At 46.7% G+C, this 19167-nt stretch overlaps 1 protein-coding gene across 1 annotated transcript in view; it reads right to left on the bottom strand.

Moving 5' to 3' along the window:
• The window catches only part of arrb1 (arrestin, beta 1), a 71414-nt gene that overhangs the window by 24257 nt on the left and 27990 nt on the right, over positions 1-19167 (bottom strand). Inside the window, exons 5-8 of the mRNA XM_042297723.1 lie at positions 18707-18903; positions 18352-18411; positions 11418-11485; positions 8977-9112 (exon numbers count right to left, since the gene is read on the bottom strand). Coding sequence (XP_042153657.1) covers positions 8977-9112; positions 11418-11485; positions 18352-18411; positions 18707-18903 — 461 coding nt within the window. The remainder of the gene's footprint in view (positions 1-8976; positions 9113-11417; positions 11486-18351; positions 18412-18706; positions 18904-19167) is intronic.

Below are 19167 nucleotides of genomic sequence, written 5' to 3' on the forward strand. Positions count from 1 at the left end.
AGTGGTACAAGTATGTGTCTCTATGGTATGATGTCTCTATGGTATGATGTCCTAGTGGTAGTAGCAGTATGATGTCCTAGTGGTAGTAGCAGTATGATGTCTGTATGTGTCTCTATGGAAACAGAACAACTTGTGTCATCGACAGGTAGTAACAGTATGATGTCCTAGTGGTAGTAGCAGTATGATACAAGTGGTAGTAGCAGTATGATGTCTCTATGGAGTAGCAGTATGATGTCATCGAGTGGTGTAGGTATGATGTAATACTGGTAGTAGCAGTATTGATGTCCTATGTGTCTCTATGGAAACAGAACAATGATGTCATCGACAGGTGTAGTGTAGTAATGACTGGTAGTAGCAGTATTACAAGTATGATGTCTCTATGGAAACAGTTGTGTCAACAGGTGTAGGTGATGTAATACTGGTAGTAGCAGTATGATGTCCTAGTGGTAGTAACAGTACTACCAGTAGAGCTGGTATGTCTCTCTATGGACGCGGGCCTTATTTTTTTAACCATTTATCCATTTTGGAGCAAACTGAATGAGCAGCAGCTACGTTTGGCTACATACGGACCGTTAGCAGTTAATGTGATTGGAGGTTCATTATTTGACTAGGCTACCTGTATTTGACATTGTGTTGTTATTTCGCTCTACACATTTAAAAAAAAAAGTGAATTACATTTTTATTTTACCCCCGAAGGCATAGCGCGTACCCCAGTTTGGGAATACCTGATGTAAAGTAATGTAGAGTAATGTAGTATAATGTAGAGTAATGTAGTATAATGTAGAGTAATGTAGTATAATATGGATTAACGTAGTATAATAATGTAGAGTGATGCAGTATAGTGTACTGTAATGTTGTATAATGTAGTATAATGTAGAGTAATGTAAATTAACATAGTATAATGTAGAGCAATGTAGTATAATGTAGAGTAATGTCGTATAATATAGTATAATGTAGAGTAATGTGGATTAATGTGGTATAATGTGGAGCAATGTTGGGTAATGTAGATTATTGTGGATTAACGTAGTATAATGTACTGTAGTGAAGGGTAATGTAGAGTAATGTGGCTTAACATATAAAAATGTACTGTGAGGAATTTAAAAATTGTATGGTTGAGAGGGATGAGGCAAAAGGAATGGCAAATAAGTCTGGCTGCACAACCGATTGCCAAACTTAATGCAAATTGAGAAATCATGTGACCAAACTGAATAAAAAGAAGAAGAAACTATACTATGAAAAAAAAAAAAGACAAAGTAAAAACCTTTGGAGCACCTTCAATGAAATGCTGTGAAAAAAGGGCCAACTCAGCTCCATCATTCATTGAATCAGATGGCTCATTCTTCACAAAACCCACTGGTATTGTGAACTACTTTTAATGATTTAGCAAATTGGCAAGATTAGCAAATTTTGACATGACATGCCAGCAACAAACGCTGACACTACACACCCAAGTATATCTGACCAAATAAGGAAAGACGAGCGTTGTAATTCTGAATTCCGTAAAGTGAGTGTGGAAGAGGTGAAAAAAAGTATTGTTGTCTATCAACAATGACAAGCCACCGGGTCTGACAACTTGGATGGAGAATTACTGAGGATAATAGTGGACGATATTGCCACTCCTATTTGACATATCTTCAACTTAAGCCTACTAGAAAGTGTGTGCTCTCAGGCCTGGAGGGAAGCTAAAGTCATTCCGCTACCTAAGAATAGTAAAGCCCCCTTTACTGGCTCAAACAGCCGACCAATCAGCCTGTTACCAACCCTTTGGAAAGTTTTGGAAAAAATTGTGTTTGACCAGAAACAATGTTATTTCACAGTAAACAAATTGACAAACAGACTTTCAGCACAGTTATAGGGAAGGACATTTAACAAGCACAACACTCACACAGTGACTAATGATTGGCTGAAAGAAATTGATAAAAAGATTGTGGAGGCTGTTTTGTTAGACTTCAGTGCGGCTTTTGATATTATTGATCATAGTCTGCTGCTGGAAAAACGTATGTGTTATGGCTGTACACCCTCTGCTATAATGTGGATAAAGAGTTACCTGTCTAACAGAACCCAGAGAGTGTTCTTTAATGGAAGCCTATCACATATAATCCAGTTAGAATCAGGAATTCCCCAGGGTAGCTGTCTAGGCCCCTTGCTTTTTAAAATGTGTACTAACGACATGCCACTGACTTTGAGTAAAGCCAGAGTTTCTATGTATGCGGTTGACTCAACACTATACACGTCAGCTATTACAGCGACTGAAATGACCGCAACACATAACAAAGGGCTGCGGTTAGTTTTAGAATGAGTGGCAAGGAATAAGTTCGCCCTAAATATTTAAAAAACAAAACGAAAAAGCATTGAATTTGGGACAAATCCTTCACTAAACCCTAAACCTCAACTAAATCTTGTAATAAACTATGTGGAAATTGAGAAAGTTGAGGAGACCAAACTGCTTAGAGTAACCCTGGATGGAGTAACCCTGGATGGAGTAACCCTGGATGGAGTAACCCTGGATTGTAAACTGTCATGGTTAAAACATATTGATACAACAGTAACTAAGATGGGGAGAAGTCTGTCCATAATAAAGCGCTGCTCTACCTTCTTAACAGCACGATCAATATGGCAGGTCCTACAGGCTCTAGTTTTGTCACAGCTGGACTACTGTTAAGTCGTGTGGTCAGGTGTCACAGACTTGGATGTACACAGAGAGCTAACATTAATAATATGCATGTGTCACGCCTTGGTCTTAGTATTTTGTGTTTTCTTTAATTATTTGTTCAGGCCAGGGTGTGACATGGGTTTATTGTGTTGTCGTATTGGGGTTTTTGTAGGCATTGGGATTGTGGCTGATTAGGGGTGTGTCTAGCATAGGTTTGGCTGCCTGAGGCGGTTCTCAATCAGAGTCAGGTGATTCTCGTTGTCTCTGATTGGGAACCATATTTAGGTAGCCGGGGTTTCACTGTGTATTTTGTGGGTGATTGTTCCTGTCTCTGTGTAGTTTCACCAGATAGGCTGTAATAGGTTTTCGCGTTCCGTTTGTTGTTTCGTTTATTTATAGTTATTTCATGTATTGCTATTCTTCATTAAAAGACATGAGTAACCACCACACTGCATTTTGGTCCGACTCTCCTTCAACAGACGAACGCCGTTACAGAATCACCCACCACACCCGGACCGAGCGGCGTGGTAACAGGCAGCGACAGCAGGAGCAGCGAAAGGAGGAATGGACATGGGAGGACGTTATGGACAGCAGGAGTATGGAGTATACGACTTGGGAGGAAATAGACAGGTGGGCGGTCGACCCAGAGAGAGTGCCGGAGCCCGCCTGGGATTCGCTGGAGCAGTGCGAAGAGGGCTATAGGAGAATGGAGTCGAAGAGAAAGACACGGCGGCGCAGAAAGAAACCCGAAAAGCAGCCCCAACAATTTATTGGGGGAGGGGCTCAGGGAGAGAGTGGCAGAGTCAGGAGTCAGACCTGAGCCAACTCTCCCTGTTAATCGTGAGGAGCAGCGATCAAAGGACTTCTGGACTTGGGAGGAGATATTGGACGGAAAAGGACCCTGGGCACAGCCTGGTAAATATCGACGCCTCAAAGAAGAACTGGAGGCGGCGAGAGCGGAGAGGCGCTGGTATGAAGAGGCAGCACGACGACGCGGATGGAAGCCTGAGAGTCGGCCCCAAAAATGTATTGGGGGCTTACAGGGAGTATGGCGATGCCAGGTAGGAGACCTGCGCAAACTCCCTGTGCTTACCGGGGGCTAAAGAGACCGGGCAGGCACCGTGTTATGCTAGTGAGCGCACGGTGTCTCCAGTGCGGGTGCATAGCCCGGTACGGTACATACCAGCTTCGTATTGACCGGGCTAGAGTGGGCATCGAGCCAGGTAAAGTTGGGCAGGCTCGGTGCTCAAGAGCTCCAGTGCGCCTGCACGGTCCGGTCTATCCAGAGCCACCTCCACACACCAGTCCTCCGGTGGCAGCTCCCCGCACCAGGCTTCCTGTGCGTGTCCTCGATCCAGTACCACCAGTTCCAGCACCACGCACCAGGCCTTCAGTGCGCCCCGCCTGTTCAGCACAGCCAGAGCCACCCTTCTCTCTAGCGCTGTCGGAGCCTCCCGCCTGTTCAGCGCTCCCAGAGCCTTCCTCCTCTACAGCGCTGCCGGAGCCTCCCGCCTGTTCAGCGCAGCCAGAGCCTGTCTCCTCTCCTGCGCTGCCGGAGCCTCCTGCCTGTTCAGCGCAGCCAGCGCTTTCCTCCTCTCATGCACTGTTGGAGTCTCCCGCCTGTTTAGCGCAGCCAGAGCCTGTCTCCTCTCCTGCGCTGCCGGAGCCTCCTGCCTGTTCAGCGCAGCCAGAGCTGTCAGCCTGCATGGAGCAGAGCTGTCAGCCTGCATGGAGCAGCCAGAGCTGTCAGCCTGCATGGAGCAGCCAGAGCTGTCAGCCTGCATGGAGTCTAGATGGCATGGAGCAGCCAGAGCTGCCAGTCTGCATGGAGCAGCCAGAGCTACCAGTTTGCATGGAGCAGCCAGAGCTGTCAGTCTGCATAGAGCTGCCAGTCTGCATGGAGCAGCCAAAGCTGCCAGTCTGCATGGAGCAGCCAGAGCTGCCAGTCTGCATGGAGCAGCCAAAGCTGCCAGTCTGCATGGAGCTGCCAGTCTGCATGGAGCAACCAGAGCAGCTAGATCCGCCAGTCAGCCATGATCTTCCAGATCTGCCAGTCAACCAGATTCTTCCAGATCTGCCAGTCAGCCATGATCTTCCAGATCTGCCAGTCAACCAGACTCTTCCAGATCCGCCAGCCAGCCAGGATCTGCCGGAGCCAACTACCTGCCTGAGCTTCATCTCAGTACTGGGCTTCCCCTCAGTCCTGGGCTTCCCCTCAGTCCCGGGCTTCCCCTCAGTCCCGGGCTTCCCTCAGTCCCGAGCTGTCCCTCAGTCCCGAGCTGTCCCTCAGTCCCGAGCTGTCCCTCAGTCCCGAGCTTCCCCTCAGTCCCGAGCTTCCCCTCAGTCCCGAAATTCCCCTCAGTCCAGTGGGGTTCTGGGTGAGGACTATTAGGCCATGGTCGGCGGCGAGGGTGGATTATCCCAGGACGCGAAGGGGAGGAACTATGACATTTATGGAGTGGGGTCCACATCCCGAGCCGGAGCCGCCACCATGGACAGACGCCCACCCGGACCCTCCCTATGGTTTTGAGGTGCGTCCGGGAGTCCGCACCTTGGGGGGGGTTCTGTCACGCCTTGGTCTTAGTATTTTGTGTTTTCTTTAATTATTTGTTCAGGCCAGGGTGTGACATGGGTTTATTGTGTTGTCGTATTGGGGTTTTTGTAGGCATTGGGATTGTGGCTGATTAGGGGTGTGTCTAGCATAGGTTTGGCTGCCTGAGGCGGTTCTCAATCAGAGTCAGGTGATTCTCGTTGTCTCTGATTGGGAACCATATTTAGGTAGCCGGGGTTTCACTGTGTATTTTGTGGGTGATTGTTCCTGTCTCTGTGTAGTTTCACCAGATAGGCTGTAATAGGTTTTCGCGTTCCGTTTGTTGTTTCGTTTATTTATAGTTATTTCATGTATCGCTATTCTTCATTAAAAGACATGAGTAACCACCACGCTGCATTTTGGTCCGACTCTCCTTCAACAGACGAACGCCGTTACAGCATGTCAATCTCTCCTGGCTCTAAAGGAGGACAGATTGACTTCATCACTACTTGTATTTGTGAGAGCCATGACTTCATGGAACTCTATTCCACATCAGGTAACTGATGCAGCAGTAGAATCAGATTTAAAAACAGATAAAAATACACCTCATGTAACAGGGGACTGTGAAGCAACACAAACATAGGTACAGACACATGCATACACACAATAACATACGCACTATACACACATGGACTTTGTGTTGTAGATGTGTGGTTGTGAAGTAGGGGCCTGAGGGCACACACGTAATGTGTTGTAAAATCTGTTATGAATGTATTGTAATGTTTTTAAAATGTAGAACTGCCTAAATTTTGCCAGACCCCAGGAAGACTAGCTGCTGCTATGGCAGGAACTAATGGGGATCCATAATAAACCCCAAGAAGAGTAGCTGCTGCCATGGCAGGAACTAATGGGGATCCATAATAAACCCCAGGAAGAGTAGCTGCTGCCATGGCAGGAACTAATGGGGATCCATAATAAACCCCAAGAAGAGTAGCTGCTGCCTTGATCCATAATAAACCCAGGAACTAATGGGGATCCATAATAAACCCCAGGAAGAGTAGCTGCTGCCTTGACAGGAACTAATAGGGGATCCATAATAAACCCCAGGAAGAGTAGCTGCTGCCTTGACAGGAACTAATGGGGATCCATAATAAACCCCAGGAAGAGTAGCTGCTGCCTTGGCAGGAACTAATGGGGATCCATAATAAACCCCAGGAAGAGTAGCTGCTGCCATGGCAGGAACTAATAGGGATCCATAATAAACCCCAGGAAGACTAGCTGCTGCCATGGCAGAAACTAATGGGGATCCATAATAAACCCCAGGAAGAGTAGCTGCTGACTTGACAGGAACTAATGGGGATCCATAATAAAAACAATACAAAAAGGTAGGGTAATGTAGATTAATGTAGTATAATGTGGAGTAATGTAGTATAATGTACTGTAATGTAGAGCAGAGGTAGTGTAGAGTAATGTAGTATAATGTACTGTAATGTAGAGCAGAGGTAGTGTAGAGTAATGTAGTATAATGTAGTGTAATGTAGGGTAGTGTAGAGTAATGTAGTATAATGTACGTATAATGTAGTGTAATGTAGGGTAGGGTAGAGTAATGTAGTGTAATGTAGGGTAGTGTAGAGTAATGTAGTGTAATGTAGTATAATGTAGTGTAATGTAGGGTAGGGTAGAGTAATGTAGTGTAATGTAGGGTAGTGTAGAGTAATGTAGGGTAGTGTAGTATAATGTAGTGTAATGTAGAGTAATGTAGTATAATGTAGTGTAATGTAGAGTAATGAAGTATAATGTAGTGTAATGTAGTCTAATGTAGTGTAATGTAGAGTAATGTAGTATAATGTAGTGTAATGTAGAGTAATGTAGTATAATGTAGTGTAATGTAGGGTAGTGTAGAGTAATGTAGTGTAATGTAGAGTAATGTAGAGTAATGTAGAGTAATGTAGTATAATGTATAGTAATGTAGTATAATGTAGAGCAGAGGTAGTGTAGAGTAATGTAGTATAATGCAGTGTATTGTAGGGTAGTGTAGAGTAAATGTAGTATAATGTAGTGTAATGTAGTAATGCAGAGTAAGAGGTAGTGTAGAGTAATGTAGTAATGTAGTGTAGTGTAGAGTAATGTAGTGTAATGTAGGGTAGTGTAGAACAATGTAGTATAATGGACTGTAATGTAGAGCAGAGGTAGTGTAGAGTAATGTAGTATAATGTAGTGTAATGTAGGGTAGTGTAGAGTAATGTAGTGTAATGTAGAGTAATGTAGAGTAATGTAGAGTAATGCAGGGTAGTGTAGAGTAATGTAGGGTAGTGTAGAGTAATGTAGAGTAATGTAGGGTTGTGTAGAGTAATGTAGGGTAGTGTAGAGTAATGTAGGGTGGTGTAAAGTAATGTAGTGTAATGTAGTGTAATGTAGGGTAGTGTAGAGTAATGTAGAGTAATGCAGGGTAGTGTAATGTAGGGTAGTGTAGAGTAATGTAGAGTAATGTAGGGTGGTGTAAAGTAATGTAGGGTAGTGTAGAGTAATGTAGGGTAGTGTAGAGTAATGTAGGGTAGTGAAGAGTAATGTAGAGTAATGTAGAGTAATGTAGGGTAGTGTAGAGTAATGTAGTGTAATGTAGTGTAGAGTAATGAAGAGTAATGTAGGGTGGTGTAGAGTAATGTAGTGTAATGTAGTGTAGAGTAATGAAGAGTAATGTAGGGTGGTGTAGAGTAATGTAGTGTAGAGTAATGTAGAGTAATGTAGGGTAGTGTAGAGTAATGTAGAGTAATGTAGGGTAGTGTAGAGTAATGTAGAGTAATGTAGTGTAGTGTAATGTAGGGTAATGTAGTGTAGAGTAATGAAGAGTAATGTAGTGTAATGTAGTGTAATGTAGGGTAATGTAGTGTAGAGTAATGAAGAGTAATGCAACTGATTTTATTTGTATTTATTGAACCTTTATTTAACTCGGCAAGTCAGGTAAAACAAATTATTATTTACAAATACGGCCTACCAAAGGGCAAAAGGCCTCCTGCAGGGACGGGGGACTGAGGTTAAAAATGTTTTTAAAAATTAAAAAATAAATATATATATATATAGGACAAAACAGACATCACGACACGTGAGAAAACACAACACTACATAAAGAGAGACCTAAAGACAACAACATAGCAAGGTAGTAAAAACATGAGTAACACTTATTTTATTTGTATTTATTGAACCTTTATTTAACACAAGTCAGGTAGACAACAACATGGTAGCAACACAACATGACAACAACATGGTAAAAAGCAATACAACATGACAACAACATGGTAGCAACACAACATGACAAAACAACATGGTAGAAAACACAACACACAACTAATGACAACAACATAGCAAGGCAGCAAAACATGACAACACAACATGGTAGCAACACAACATGACAACAACATGGTAGCAACACAACATGACAACAACATAGCAAGGCAGCAAAACATGACAACACAACATGGCAGCAGCACAAAACAGCAGCACAAAACAGGGTACAAACATGATTGGGCACAGACAACAGCACAAAGGGCTGGGACACAACTGGGACACAACTGTCAGTAAGTGTGACCGTGAATGAGTGTTTGAATAAAGAGCGACCCAGGGATGTGTGTGCTTTGGGGACCTTTAACAGAATGTGACTGACAGAACGGGTGTTTTATGTGAAGGATGAGGGCTGCAGTAGATATCTCATATAGGGGGGGGGGTGAGGCGAGGCCTAAGAATGTAGAGTAATGTAGAGATGTCCTCTACCAGCAGAAAAAAACATGTCCATCACCTCTTTATCCAGTGAGGCCTCAAGGTGCAGTGGCTTGTCAGACATCAGGAACTGTCTGGTGGTCTCAGCCATGGGCTGGGGGCCGGGCTTCTCTGGGGCGTACTGGACCTTACGGATCACCAGGCGCACTGAGTTCCTGTTCAGAAACAAGGGTTAGATGCACTGACTTCCTGTTCAGACACAAGGGTTAGATGCACTGACTTCCTGTTCAGACACAAGGGTTAGACGCACTGACTTCCTGTTCAGACACAAGGGTTAGACGCACTGATTTCCTGTTCAGACACAAGGGTTAGGGTTAGACACACTAACTTCCTGTTCAGACACAAGGGTTAGGGTTAGACACACTGACTTCCTGTTCAGACACAAGGGTTAGATGCACTGACTTCCTGTTCAGACACAAGGGTTAGGGTTAGACACACTGATTTCCTGTTCAGACACAAGGGTAAGACACACTGACTTCCTGTTCAGACACAAGGGTTAGAAGCACTGACTTCCTGTTCAGACACAATGGTGAGGGTTAGACACACTGACTTCCTGTTCAGACACAAGGGTTAGGGTTAGACACACTGACTTCCTGTTCAGACACAAGGGTTAGACACACTGACTTCCTGTTCAGACACAAGGGTTAGATACACTGACTTCCTGTTCAGACACAAGGGTTAGACACACTGACTTCCTGTTCAGACACAAGGGTTAGAGTTAGACACACTGACTTCCTGTTCAGACACAAGGGTTAGGGTTAGACACACTGACTTCCTGTTCAGACACAAGGGTTAGGGTTAGACGCACTGACTTCCTGTTCAGACACAAGGGTTAGACACACTGACTTCCTGTTCAGACACAAGGGTTAGGGTTAGACACACTGACTTCCTGTTCAGAAACAAGGGTTAGGGTTAGACACACTGACTTCCTGTTCAGACACAAGGGTTAGGGTTAGACACACTGACTTCCTGTTCAGACACAAGGGTTAGGGTTAGACACACTGACTTCCTGTTCAGACACAAGGGTTAGGGTTAGACACACTGACTTCCTGTTCAGACACAAGGGTTAGACACACTGACTTCCTGTTCAGACACAAGGGTTAGACACACTGACTTCCTGTTCAGACACAAGGGTTAGACACACTGACTTCCTGTTCAGACACAAGGGTTAGACACACTGAGTTATTAGGCAGCAATGCAATACTATAGAGCAATATGAGGTAGTAATAATAATAATAATAATAGCTATATTATATATACACCATTTTGCCGATGCAGTCATTGTGGTGTAGAATGACTCCATTTACCCTGCTGGTGCTCACAGGACCTCCCCACCCAATCAAGTCTGAACTTCAATGGTGTGAAATTAAGATCTCTGAGACCTTCTGGACTGATTCAAAAAGTAGTTTTTCCCAAAACATCCCTCCATAATTCGAACTACATTTAATAATAATGTACGTATGGGGCGGCAGGGTAGCCTAGTGGTTAGAGCGTTGGACTAGTAACCGGAAGGTTGCAAGTTCAAACCCCCCGAGCTGACAAGGTACAAATCTGTTGTTCTGCCCCTGAACAAGGCAGTTAACCCACTATTCCTAGGCCGTCATTGAAAATAAGAATTTGTTCTTAACCCACTTGCCCTAGTTAAATAAAGAAAAAAATTAAATACATAACATTTTGTATAATTATTAAATGATTTTTTACCTGTTCTATGTATTTTGTCCCCACTGTTCTCTGAGCAGTTAACCCACTGTTCTAAAGTCAACCCCACAGGCCTTCAGAGACAAAATATATAAAAACTGTTCCTAGACCAGTTAATTCTTTTCTGCTTAAATGTCATTATGCATTGTTATATAACTGTTACAGTACCAGATAAAAGATTTAGATCACCTAACCCACTGTTCCAGGGTTAACTTTATTTCTTTGTTTATGATTAACCCATTGTAGAATAATAGTTAAAACATCAAAACTATGAAATAACACACTGTTATGGAATCAGTAGTAAAAAAAAAAAAGTGTTAAATAAATCAAAATATATTTTATATTTGAGATTCTTCAAAGTTAACCCCTGTTCTTGATGACAGTTAACCCACTGTTTGGCATTCTGTTAACCCAGTTCCTAGACCAGTCACCTGGAATGCATTTCTAGACCAGTTAACAGGTGTGCCTTGTTAAACGTTCCTATTTGTGGAATTTAACCCACTTTCCTTCTTAACCCACTGTTTGAGCCAGTTAACCCCACTGTTCCTGACAAGGTAACCCACTGGTTCCAGAAGATAACCCACTTTGGTAAAAGACCAGTTAACCCACTATTATGGCAAGAACAGTTAACAGTCCATCACTAAGTCAAATAGGAAACCAAGTCATTGAAAATAAGAATTTGTTCTTAACTGACTTGCCCTAGTTAAATAAATAAAAAATTAAATACATAACATTTTGTATAATTATTAAATGATTTTTTACCTTCTATGTATTTTGTCTTGGACGTTCTCTGAGCAGAACGCTTTGACTTCAAAGTCAACCCCACAGGCCTTCAGAGACAAAATATAAAAACAGGATTTCGCTTTAAGTTGGATTCTTTTTCTGCTTAAATGTCATTATGCATTGTTATATAACTGTTACAGTACCAGATAAAAGATTTAGATCACCTACTCATTCCAGGGTTTTTCTTTATTTCTTTGTTTATGATTTTCTACATTGTAGAATAATAGTGAAAACATCAAAACTATGAAATAACACGTATGGAATCATGTAGTAAAAAAAAAAAGTGTTAAATAAATCAAAATATATTTTATATTTGAGATTCTTCAAAGTAGCCATCCTTTGACTTGATGACAGCTTTGCACACTTTTGGCATTCTGTCAACCAGCTTCATGAGGTAGTCACCTGAACCACCCACCTGTCTTTCACAGTCAAGGATGACCCAGAGGTACCTGTCTCTCATGAGGACCACCCAGAGGTACCTGTCTCTCATGAGGACCACCCAGACATTACCCACAGTACCTGTCTCTCATGAGGACCACCCAGAGGTACCTGTCTCTCATGAGGACTGCCACAGTCAAGGATGACCCAGAGGTACCTGTCTCTCATGAGGACCGCCACAGTCAAGGATGACCCAGAGGTACCTGTCTCTCATGAGGACCGCCACAGTCAAGGATGACCCAGAGGTACCTGTCTCTCATGAGGACCACCCAGAGGTACCTGTCTCTCATGAGGACCGCCACAGTCAAGGATGACCCAGAGGTACCTGTCTCTCATGAGGACCACCCAGAGGTACCTGTCTCTCATGAGGACCGCCACAGTCAAGGATGACCCAGAGGTACCTGTCTCTCATGAGGACCACCCAGAGGTACCTGTCTCTCTGAGGACCACCCAGAGGTCTCTCATGAGGACCACCCAGAGGTACCTGTCTCTCATGAGGACCACCCAGAGGTACCTGTCTCTCATGAGGACCACCCATGAGGAGGTACCTGTCTCTCATGAGGACCGCCACAGTCAAGGATGACCCAGAGGTACCTGTCTCTCATGAGGACCACCCACCTGTCTCTCATCACAGGATGACCCAGAGGTACCTGTCTCTCATGAGGACCTGTCTCTCCACAGTCAAGGATGACCCAGAGGTACCTGTCTCTCATGAGGACCACCCCACCAGTCATGAGGATGACCCAGAGGTACCTGTCTCTCATGAGGACCACCCAGTCAAGGATGACCCAGAGGTACCTGTCTCTCATGAGGACCACCCAGAGGTACCTGTCTCTCATGAGGACCGTCCCAGAGGTACCTGTCTCTCATGAGGACCCCAGAGGTACCTGTCTCTCATGAGGACCACCCAGAGGTACCTGTCTCTCATGAGGACCGCCACAGTCAGAGGTACCTGTCTCTCATGAGGACCCAGAGGTACCTGTCTCTCATGAGGACCACCCAGAGGTACCTGTCTCTCATGAGGACCACCCAGAGGTACCTGTCTCTCATGAGGACCTGTCTCTCATGAGGACCACCCAGAGGTACCTGTCTCTCATGAGGACCACCCAGAGGTACCTGTCTCTCATGAGGACCCAGAGGTACCTGTCCCATGAGGACCACCCAGAGGTACCTGTCTCTCATGAGGACCACCCAGAGGTACCTGTCTCTCATGAGGACCACCCAGAGGTAGCTGTCTCTCATGAGGACCACCCAAAGGTACCTGTCTCTCATGAGGACCTCCACAGTCAAGGATGACCCAGAGGTACCTGTCTCTCATGAGGACCACCCAGAGGTACCTGTCTCTCATGAGGACCGCCACAGTCAAGGATGACCCAGAGGTACCTGTCTCTCAGTCATGAGGACCGACCACAGAGGATGACCCAGAGGTACCTGTCTCTCATGAGGACCACCCAGAGGTACCTGTCTCTCATCACCCAGAGGTACCTGTCCCAGGACCACCCAGGTACCTGTCTCTCATGAGGACCACCCAGAGGTACCTGTCTCTCATGAGGACCACCCAGAGGTACCTGTCTCTCATGAGGACCACCCAGAGGTACCTGTCTCTCATGAGGACCACCCAGAGGTACCTGTCTCTCATGAAGACCACCGAGAGGTACCTGTCTCTCATGAGGACCACCCAGAGGTACCCTGTCTCTCATGAGGACCACCCAGAGGTACCTCATGAGGACCACCCAGAGGTACCTGTCTCTCATGAGGACCACCCAGAGGTACCTGTCTCTCATGAGGACCACCCAGAGGTACCTGTCTCTCATGAGGACCACCAAGAGGTACCTGTCTCTCATGAGGACCGCCACAGTCAAGGATGACCCAGAGGTACCTATCTCTCATGAGGACCACCCAGAGGTACCTGTCTCTCATGAGGACCACCCAGAGGTACCTGTCTCTCATGAGGACCGCCCAGAGGTACCTGTCTCTCATGAGGACCGCCCAGAGGTACCTGTCTCTCATGAGGACCACCCAGAGGTACCTGTCTCTCATGAGGACCACCCAGAGGTAGCTGTCTCTCATGAGGACCACCCAAAGGTACCTGTCTCTCATGAGGACCGCCACAGTCAAGGATGACCCAGAGGTACCTGTCTCTCATGAGGACCACCCAGAGGTACCTGTCTCTCATGAGGACCGCCACAGTCAAGGATGACCCAGAGGTACCTGTCTCTCATGAGGACCGCCACAGTCAAGGATGACCCAGAGGTACCTGTCTCTCATGAGGACCACCCAGAGGTACCTGTCTCTCATGAGGACCACCCAGAGGTACCTGTCTCTCATGAGGACCTCCCAGAGGTACCTGTCTCTCATGAGGACCACCCAGAGGTACCTGTCTCTCATGAGGACCACCCATGAGGAGGTACCTGTCTCTCATGAGGACCACCCAGAGGTACCTGTCTCTCATGAGGACCACCCAGAGGTACCTGTCTCTCATGAGGACCACCCAGAGGTACCTGTCTCTCATGAGGACCACCCAGAGGTACCTGTCTCTCATGAGGACCACCCAGAGGTACCTGTCTCTCATGAGGACCACCCAGAGGACCACCCGTCTCTCATGAGGACCACCAAGAGGTACCTGACTCTCATGAGGACCGCCACAGTCAAGGATGACCCAGAGGTACCTGTCTCTCATGAGGACCACCCAGAGGTACCTGTCTCTCATGAGGACCGCCACAGTCAAGGATGACCCAGAGGTACCTGTCTCTCATGAGGACCACCCAGAGGTACCTGTCTCTCATGAGGACCGCCACAGTCAAGGATGACCCAGAGGTACCTGTCTCTCATGAGGACCACCCAGAGGTACCTGTCTCTCATGAGGACCACCCAGAGGTACCTGTCTCTCATGAGGACCACCCAGAGGTACCTGTCTCTCATGAGGACCACCCAGAGGTACCTGTTTCTCATGAGGACCGCCACAGTCAAGGATGACCCAGAGGTACCTGTCTCTCATGAGGACCACCCAGAGGTACCTGTCTCTCATGAGGACCGCCACAGTCAAGGATGACCCAGAGGTACCTGTCTCTCATGAGGACCGCCACAGTCAAGGATGACCCAGAGGTACCTGTCTCTCATGAGGACCGCCACAGTCAAGGATGACCCAGAGGTACCTGTCTCTCATGAGGACCACCCAGAGGTACCTGTCTCTCATGAGGACCGCCACAGTCAAGGATGACCCAGAGGTACCTGTCTCTCATGAGGACCACCCAGAGGTACCTGTCTCTCATGAGGACCGCCACAGTCAAGGATGACCCAGAGGTACCTGTCTCTCATGAGGACCACCCAGAGGTACCTGTCTCTCATGAGGACCACCCCCAGAGGACCACCCAGAGGTACCTGTCTCTCATGAGGACCACCCAGAGGTACCTGTCTCTCATGAGGACCACCCAGAGGTACCTGTTTCTCATGAGGACCGCCACAGTCAAGGATGACCCAGAGGTACCTGTCTCTCATGAGGACCACCCAGAGGTACCTGTCTCTCATGAGGACCGCCACAGTCAAGGATGACCCAGAGGTACCTGTCTCTCATGAGGACCGCCACAGTCAAGGATGACCCAGAGGTACCTGTCTCTCATGAGGACCGCCACAGTCAAGGATGACCACCCAGAGGTACCTGTCTCTCATGAGGACCACCCAGAGGTACCTGTCTCTCATGAGGACCACCCAGAGGTACCTGTCTCTCATGAGGACTCATGAGGCCACAGTCAAGGATGACCCAGAGGTACCTGTCTCTCATGAGGACCACCCAGAGGTACCTGTCTCTCATGAGGACCACCCAGAGGTACCTGTCTCTCATGAGGACCGCCACAGTCAAGGATGACCCAGAGGTACCTGTCTCTCATGAGGACCACCCAGAGGTACCTGTCTCTCATGAGGACCGCCACAGTCAAGGATGACCCAGAGGTACCTGTCTCTCATGAGGACCGCCACAGTCAAGGATGACCCAGAGGTACCAAGGATGACCCAGAGGTACCTGTCTCTCATGAGGACCGCCACAGTCAAGGATGACCCAGAGGTACCTGTCTCTCATGAGGACCACCCAGAGGTACCTGTCTCTCATGAGGACCGCCACAGTCAAGGATGACCCAGAGGTACCTGTCTCTCATGAGGACCACCCAGAGGTACCTGTCTCTCATGAGGACCGCCACAGTCAAGGATGACCCAGAGGTACCTGTCTCTCATGAGGACCACCCAGAGGTACCTGTCTCTCATGAGGACCACCCAGAGGTACCTGTCTCTCATGAGGACCACCCAGAGGTACCTGTCTCTCATGAGGACCACCCAGAGGTACCTGTTCTCTCATGAGGACCGCCACAGTCAAGGATGACCCAGAGGTACCTGTCTCTCATGAGGACCACCCAGAGGACCACCCAGAGGTACCTGTCTCTCATGAGGACCGCCACAGTCAAGGATGACCCAGAGGTACCTCTCTCTCATGAGGACCGCCACAGTCAAGGATGACCCAGAGGTACCTGTCTCTCATGAGGACCGCCACAGTCAAGGATGACCCAGAGGGTACCTGTCTCTCATGAGGACCACCCAGAGGTACCTGTCTCTCATGAGGACCACCCAGAGGTACCTGTCTCTCATGAGGACCGCCACAGTCAAGGATGACCCAGAGGTACCTGTCTCTCATGAGGACCACCCAGAGGTACCTGTCTACCTGTCTCATGAGGACCGCCCAGAGGTACCTGTCTCTCATGAGGACTGCCCAGAGGTACCTGTCTCTCATGAGGACCACCCAGAGGTACCTGTCTCTCATGAGGACCGCCACAGTGACCCAGAGGATGACCCAGAGGTACCTGTCTCTCATGAGGACCACCCAGAGGTACCTGTCTCTCATGAGGACCACCCAGAGGTACCTGTCTCTCATGAGGACCTCCCAGAGGTACCTGTCTCTCATGAGGACCGCCCAGAGGTACCTGTCTCTCATGAGGACCACCCAGAGGTACCTGTCTCTCATGAGGACCACCCAGAGGTACCTGTCTCTCATGAGGACCGCCACAGTCAAGGATGACCCAGAGGTACCTGTCTCTCATGAGGACCACCCAGAGGTACCTGTCTCTCATGAGGACCACCCAGAGGTACCTGTCTCTCATGAGGACCACCCAGAGGTACCTGTCTCTCATGAGGACCACCCAGAGGTACCTGTCTCTCATGAGGACCACCCAGAGGTACCTGTCTCTCATGAGGACCACCCAGAGGTACCTGTCTCTCATGAGGACCACCCAGAGGTACCTGTCTCTCATGAGGACCACCCAGAGGTACCTGTCTCTCATGAGGACCGCCACAGTAAAGGAAGACCCAGAGTTACCTGTCTCTCATGAGGACCACCACAGTAAAGGAAGACCCAGAGTTACCTGTCTCTCATGAGGACCGCCACAGTAAAGGAAGACCCAGAGGTACCTCTGCTGCAGAGGATAAATTCATTAGAGTTACCAGCCTCAGAAATTGCAGCCCAAATAAATGCTTCACAGAGTTCAAGTAACAGACACATCTCAACATCAATTGTTCAGAGGATACTGCGTGAATCAGGCCTTCATGGTTGAATTGCTGCAAAGAAACCACTTCTAAAGGACACCAATAATAAGAAGAGACTTGCTTGGGCCAAGAAACACGAACAATGGACATTAGACTGGTGGAAATCAGCCCTTTGGTCTGGAGTCCAAATCGGAGATTTTTGGTTCAAAACCGCTGTGTCTTTGTGAGACGCAGTGTGGATGAAACGATGATCTCTGCATGTGTAATTCCCACCGTAAAGCATGGAGGAGGAGGTGTGATGGTGTGGGGGTGCTATGCTGGCTACACTGTCTGTGATTTATTTAGAATTCAAGACACACTTAACCAGCAGGGCTACCACAGCATTCTGCAGTGATACGCCATCCCATCTGGTTTGGGCTTAGTGGTACTATCATTTGTTTTTCAACAGGACAATGACCCAACACACCTCCAGGCTGTGTAAGGTCTATTTGACCAAGAAGGAGAGTGATGGAGTGCTGCATCAGATGACCTGGCCTCCACAATCACCCAACCTCAACCCAATTGATATGGTTTGGAATGAGTTGGAACACAGAGTGAAGGAAAAGCAGCCGACAAGTGCTCAGCATATGTGGGAACTCCTTCAAGACTGTTGGAAAAGCATTCCAGGTGAAGCTGGTTGAGAGAATGCCTAAAGTGTGCAAAACTGACATCAAGGGAAATTAGTGGCTACTATGAAGAATCTAAAATCTTAAATATATTTTGATTTGTTGAACACTTTTTTGGTTACTGCATGATTCCGTATGTGTTATTTCATAGTTTTGATGTTTTCACTATTATTCTACAATGTAGAAAATAGTAAAAAAACAAAACAAAAAAAACCTCTTGAATGAGTAGGTGTTCTAAAACTTTTGACCCAGTAGTGTAGATTTTGGCTGAACCCAATAAGCACCTTCCCTGTGTCCTCTGGTCCAGGCTGCAGGGTAACTGAGCACGGTAAATTCAGTGGAATCTGTCAACAGAAATATGAACAAAATTAGTACTTAAAACAGCTGACAGGAGGTTTAAAATTAGGACAAGATCATTGACAAATACATTTTTATCTTGTCAGTTAAAATAATACATCCAAACACAGTACAACGTAGTGAGAGACTTATTTCCACTGTAGTCCCTAAAGTACATGGTACCAAAAAACATTACAACATTATACAATTCACATACGCCAAAAAACAAAAACAACAACACTAAACACAAAAAGAACAACAACAACTCCTAATAGAGATGGTCACAGTGGTGTTGAACATTACCTCGAAGGTGAAAGGGTGAGCGTGTTCCCCAAGCTTTTTGATCAGGCGTTCTTGAAGGCGAGTTAACCTCTTTTTGTCTTCGGGCACTGGAGGGAAGGCCTGAATGTTGGCCACGAAGAGGTCCTTTCGAAACGTCAAGCCCAGAACATCCAAGTCCTCACGTCCATAACGGAAGGCGCATGTCAACGTCACAAACACTGAGGAGAGAAGAAAAGAGTGAAAGATCATTAGAAAACTGAGTGGTTTGAGTCCTGAATGCTGATTGGCTGCCAGCCGTGGTATATCAGACCAATATATCAATAAGGCACCTCGGGGGGTTTGTTTAATTACACCTTTTAGAAATGCAATATATTGCTGAAACCACAACCCGTCTAATGATGTCATGATACGCAGACTAATGACATCATGAGGATCAGGCTAAGGAGGTCATGATGACCACTAATGATGTCATGACAAGTAGT

The sequence above is a fragment of the Oncorhynchus tshawytscha genome, linkage group LG14 (genome assembly GCF_018296145.1).
Source record: "Oncorhynchus tshawytscha isolate Ot180627B linkage group LG14, Otsh_v2.0, whole genome shotgun sequence".
Classification (NCBI taxonomy): domain Eukaryota; kingdom Metazoa; phylum Chordata; class Actinopteri; order Salmoniformes; family Salmonidae; genus Oncorhynchus; species Oncorhynchus tshawytscha.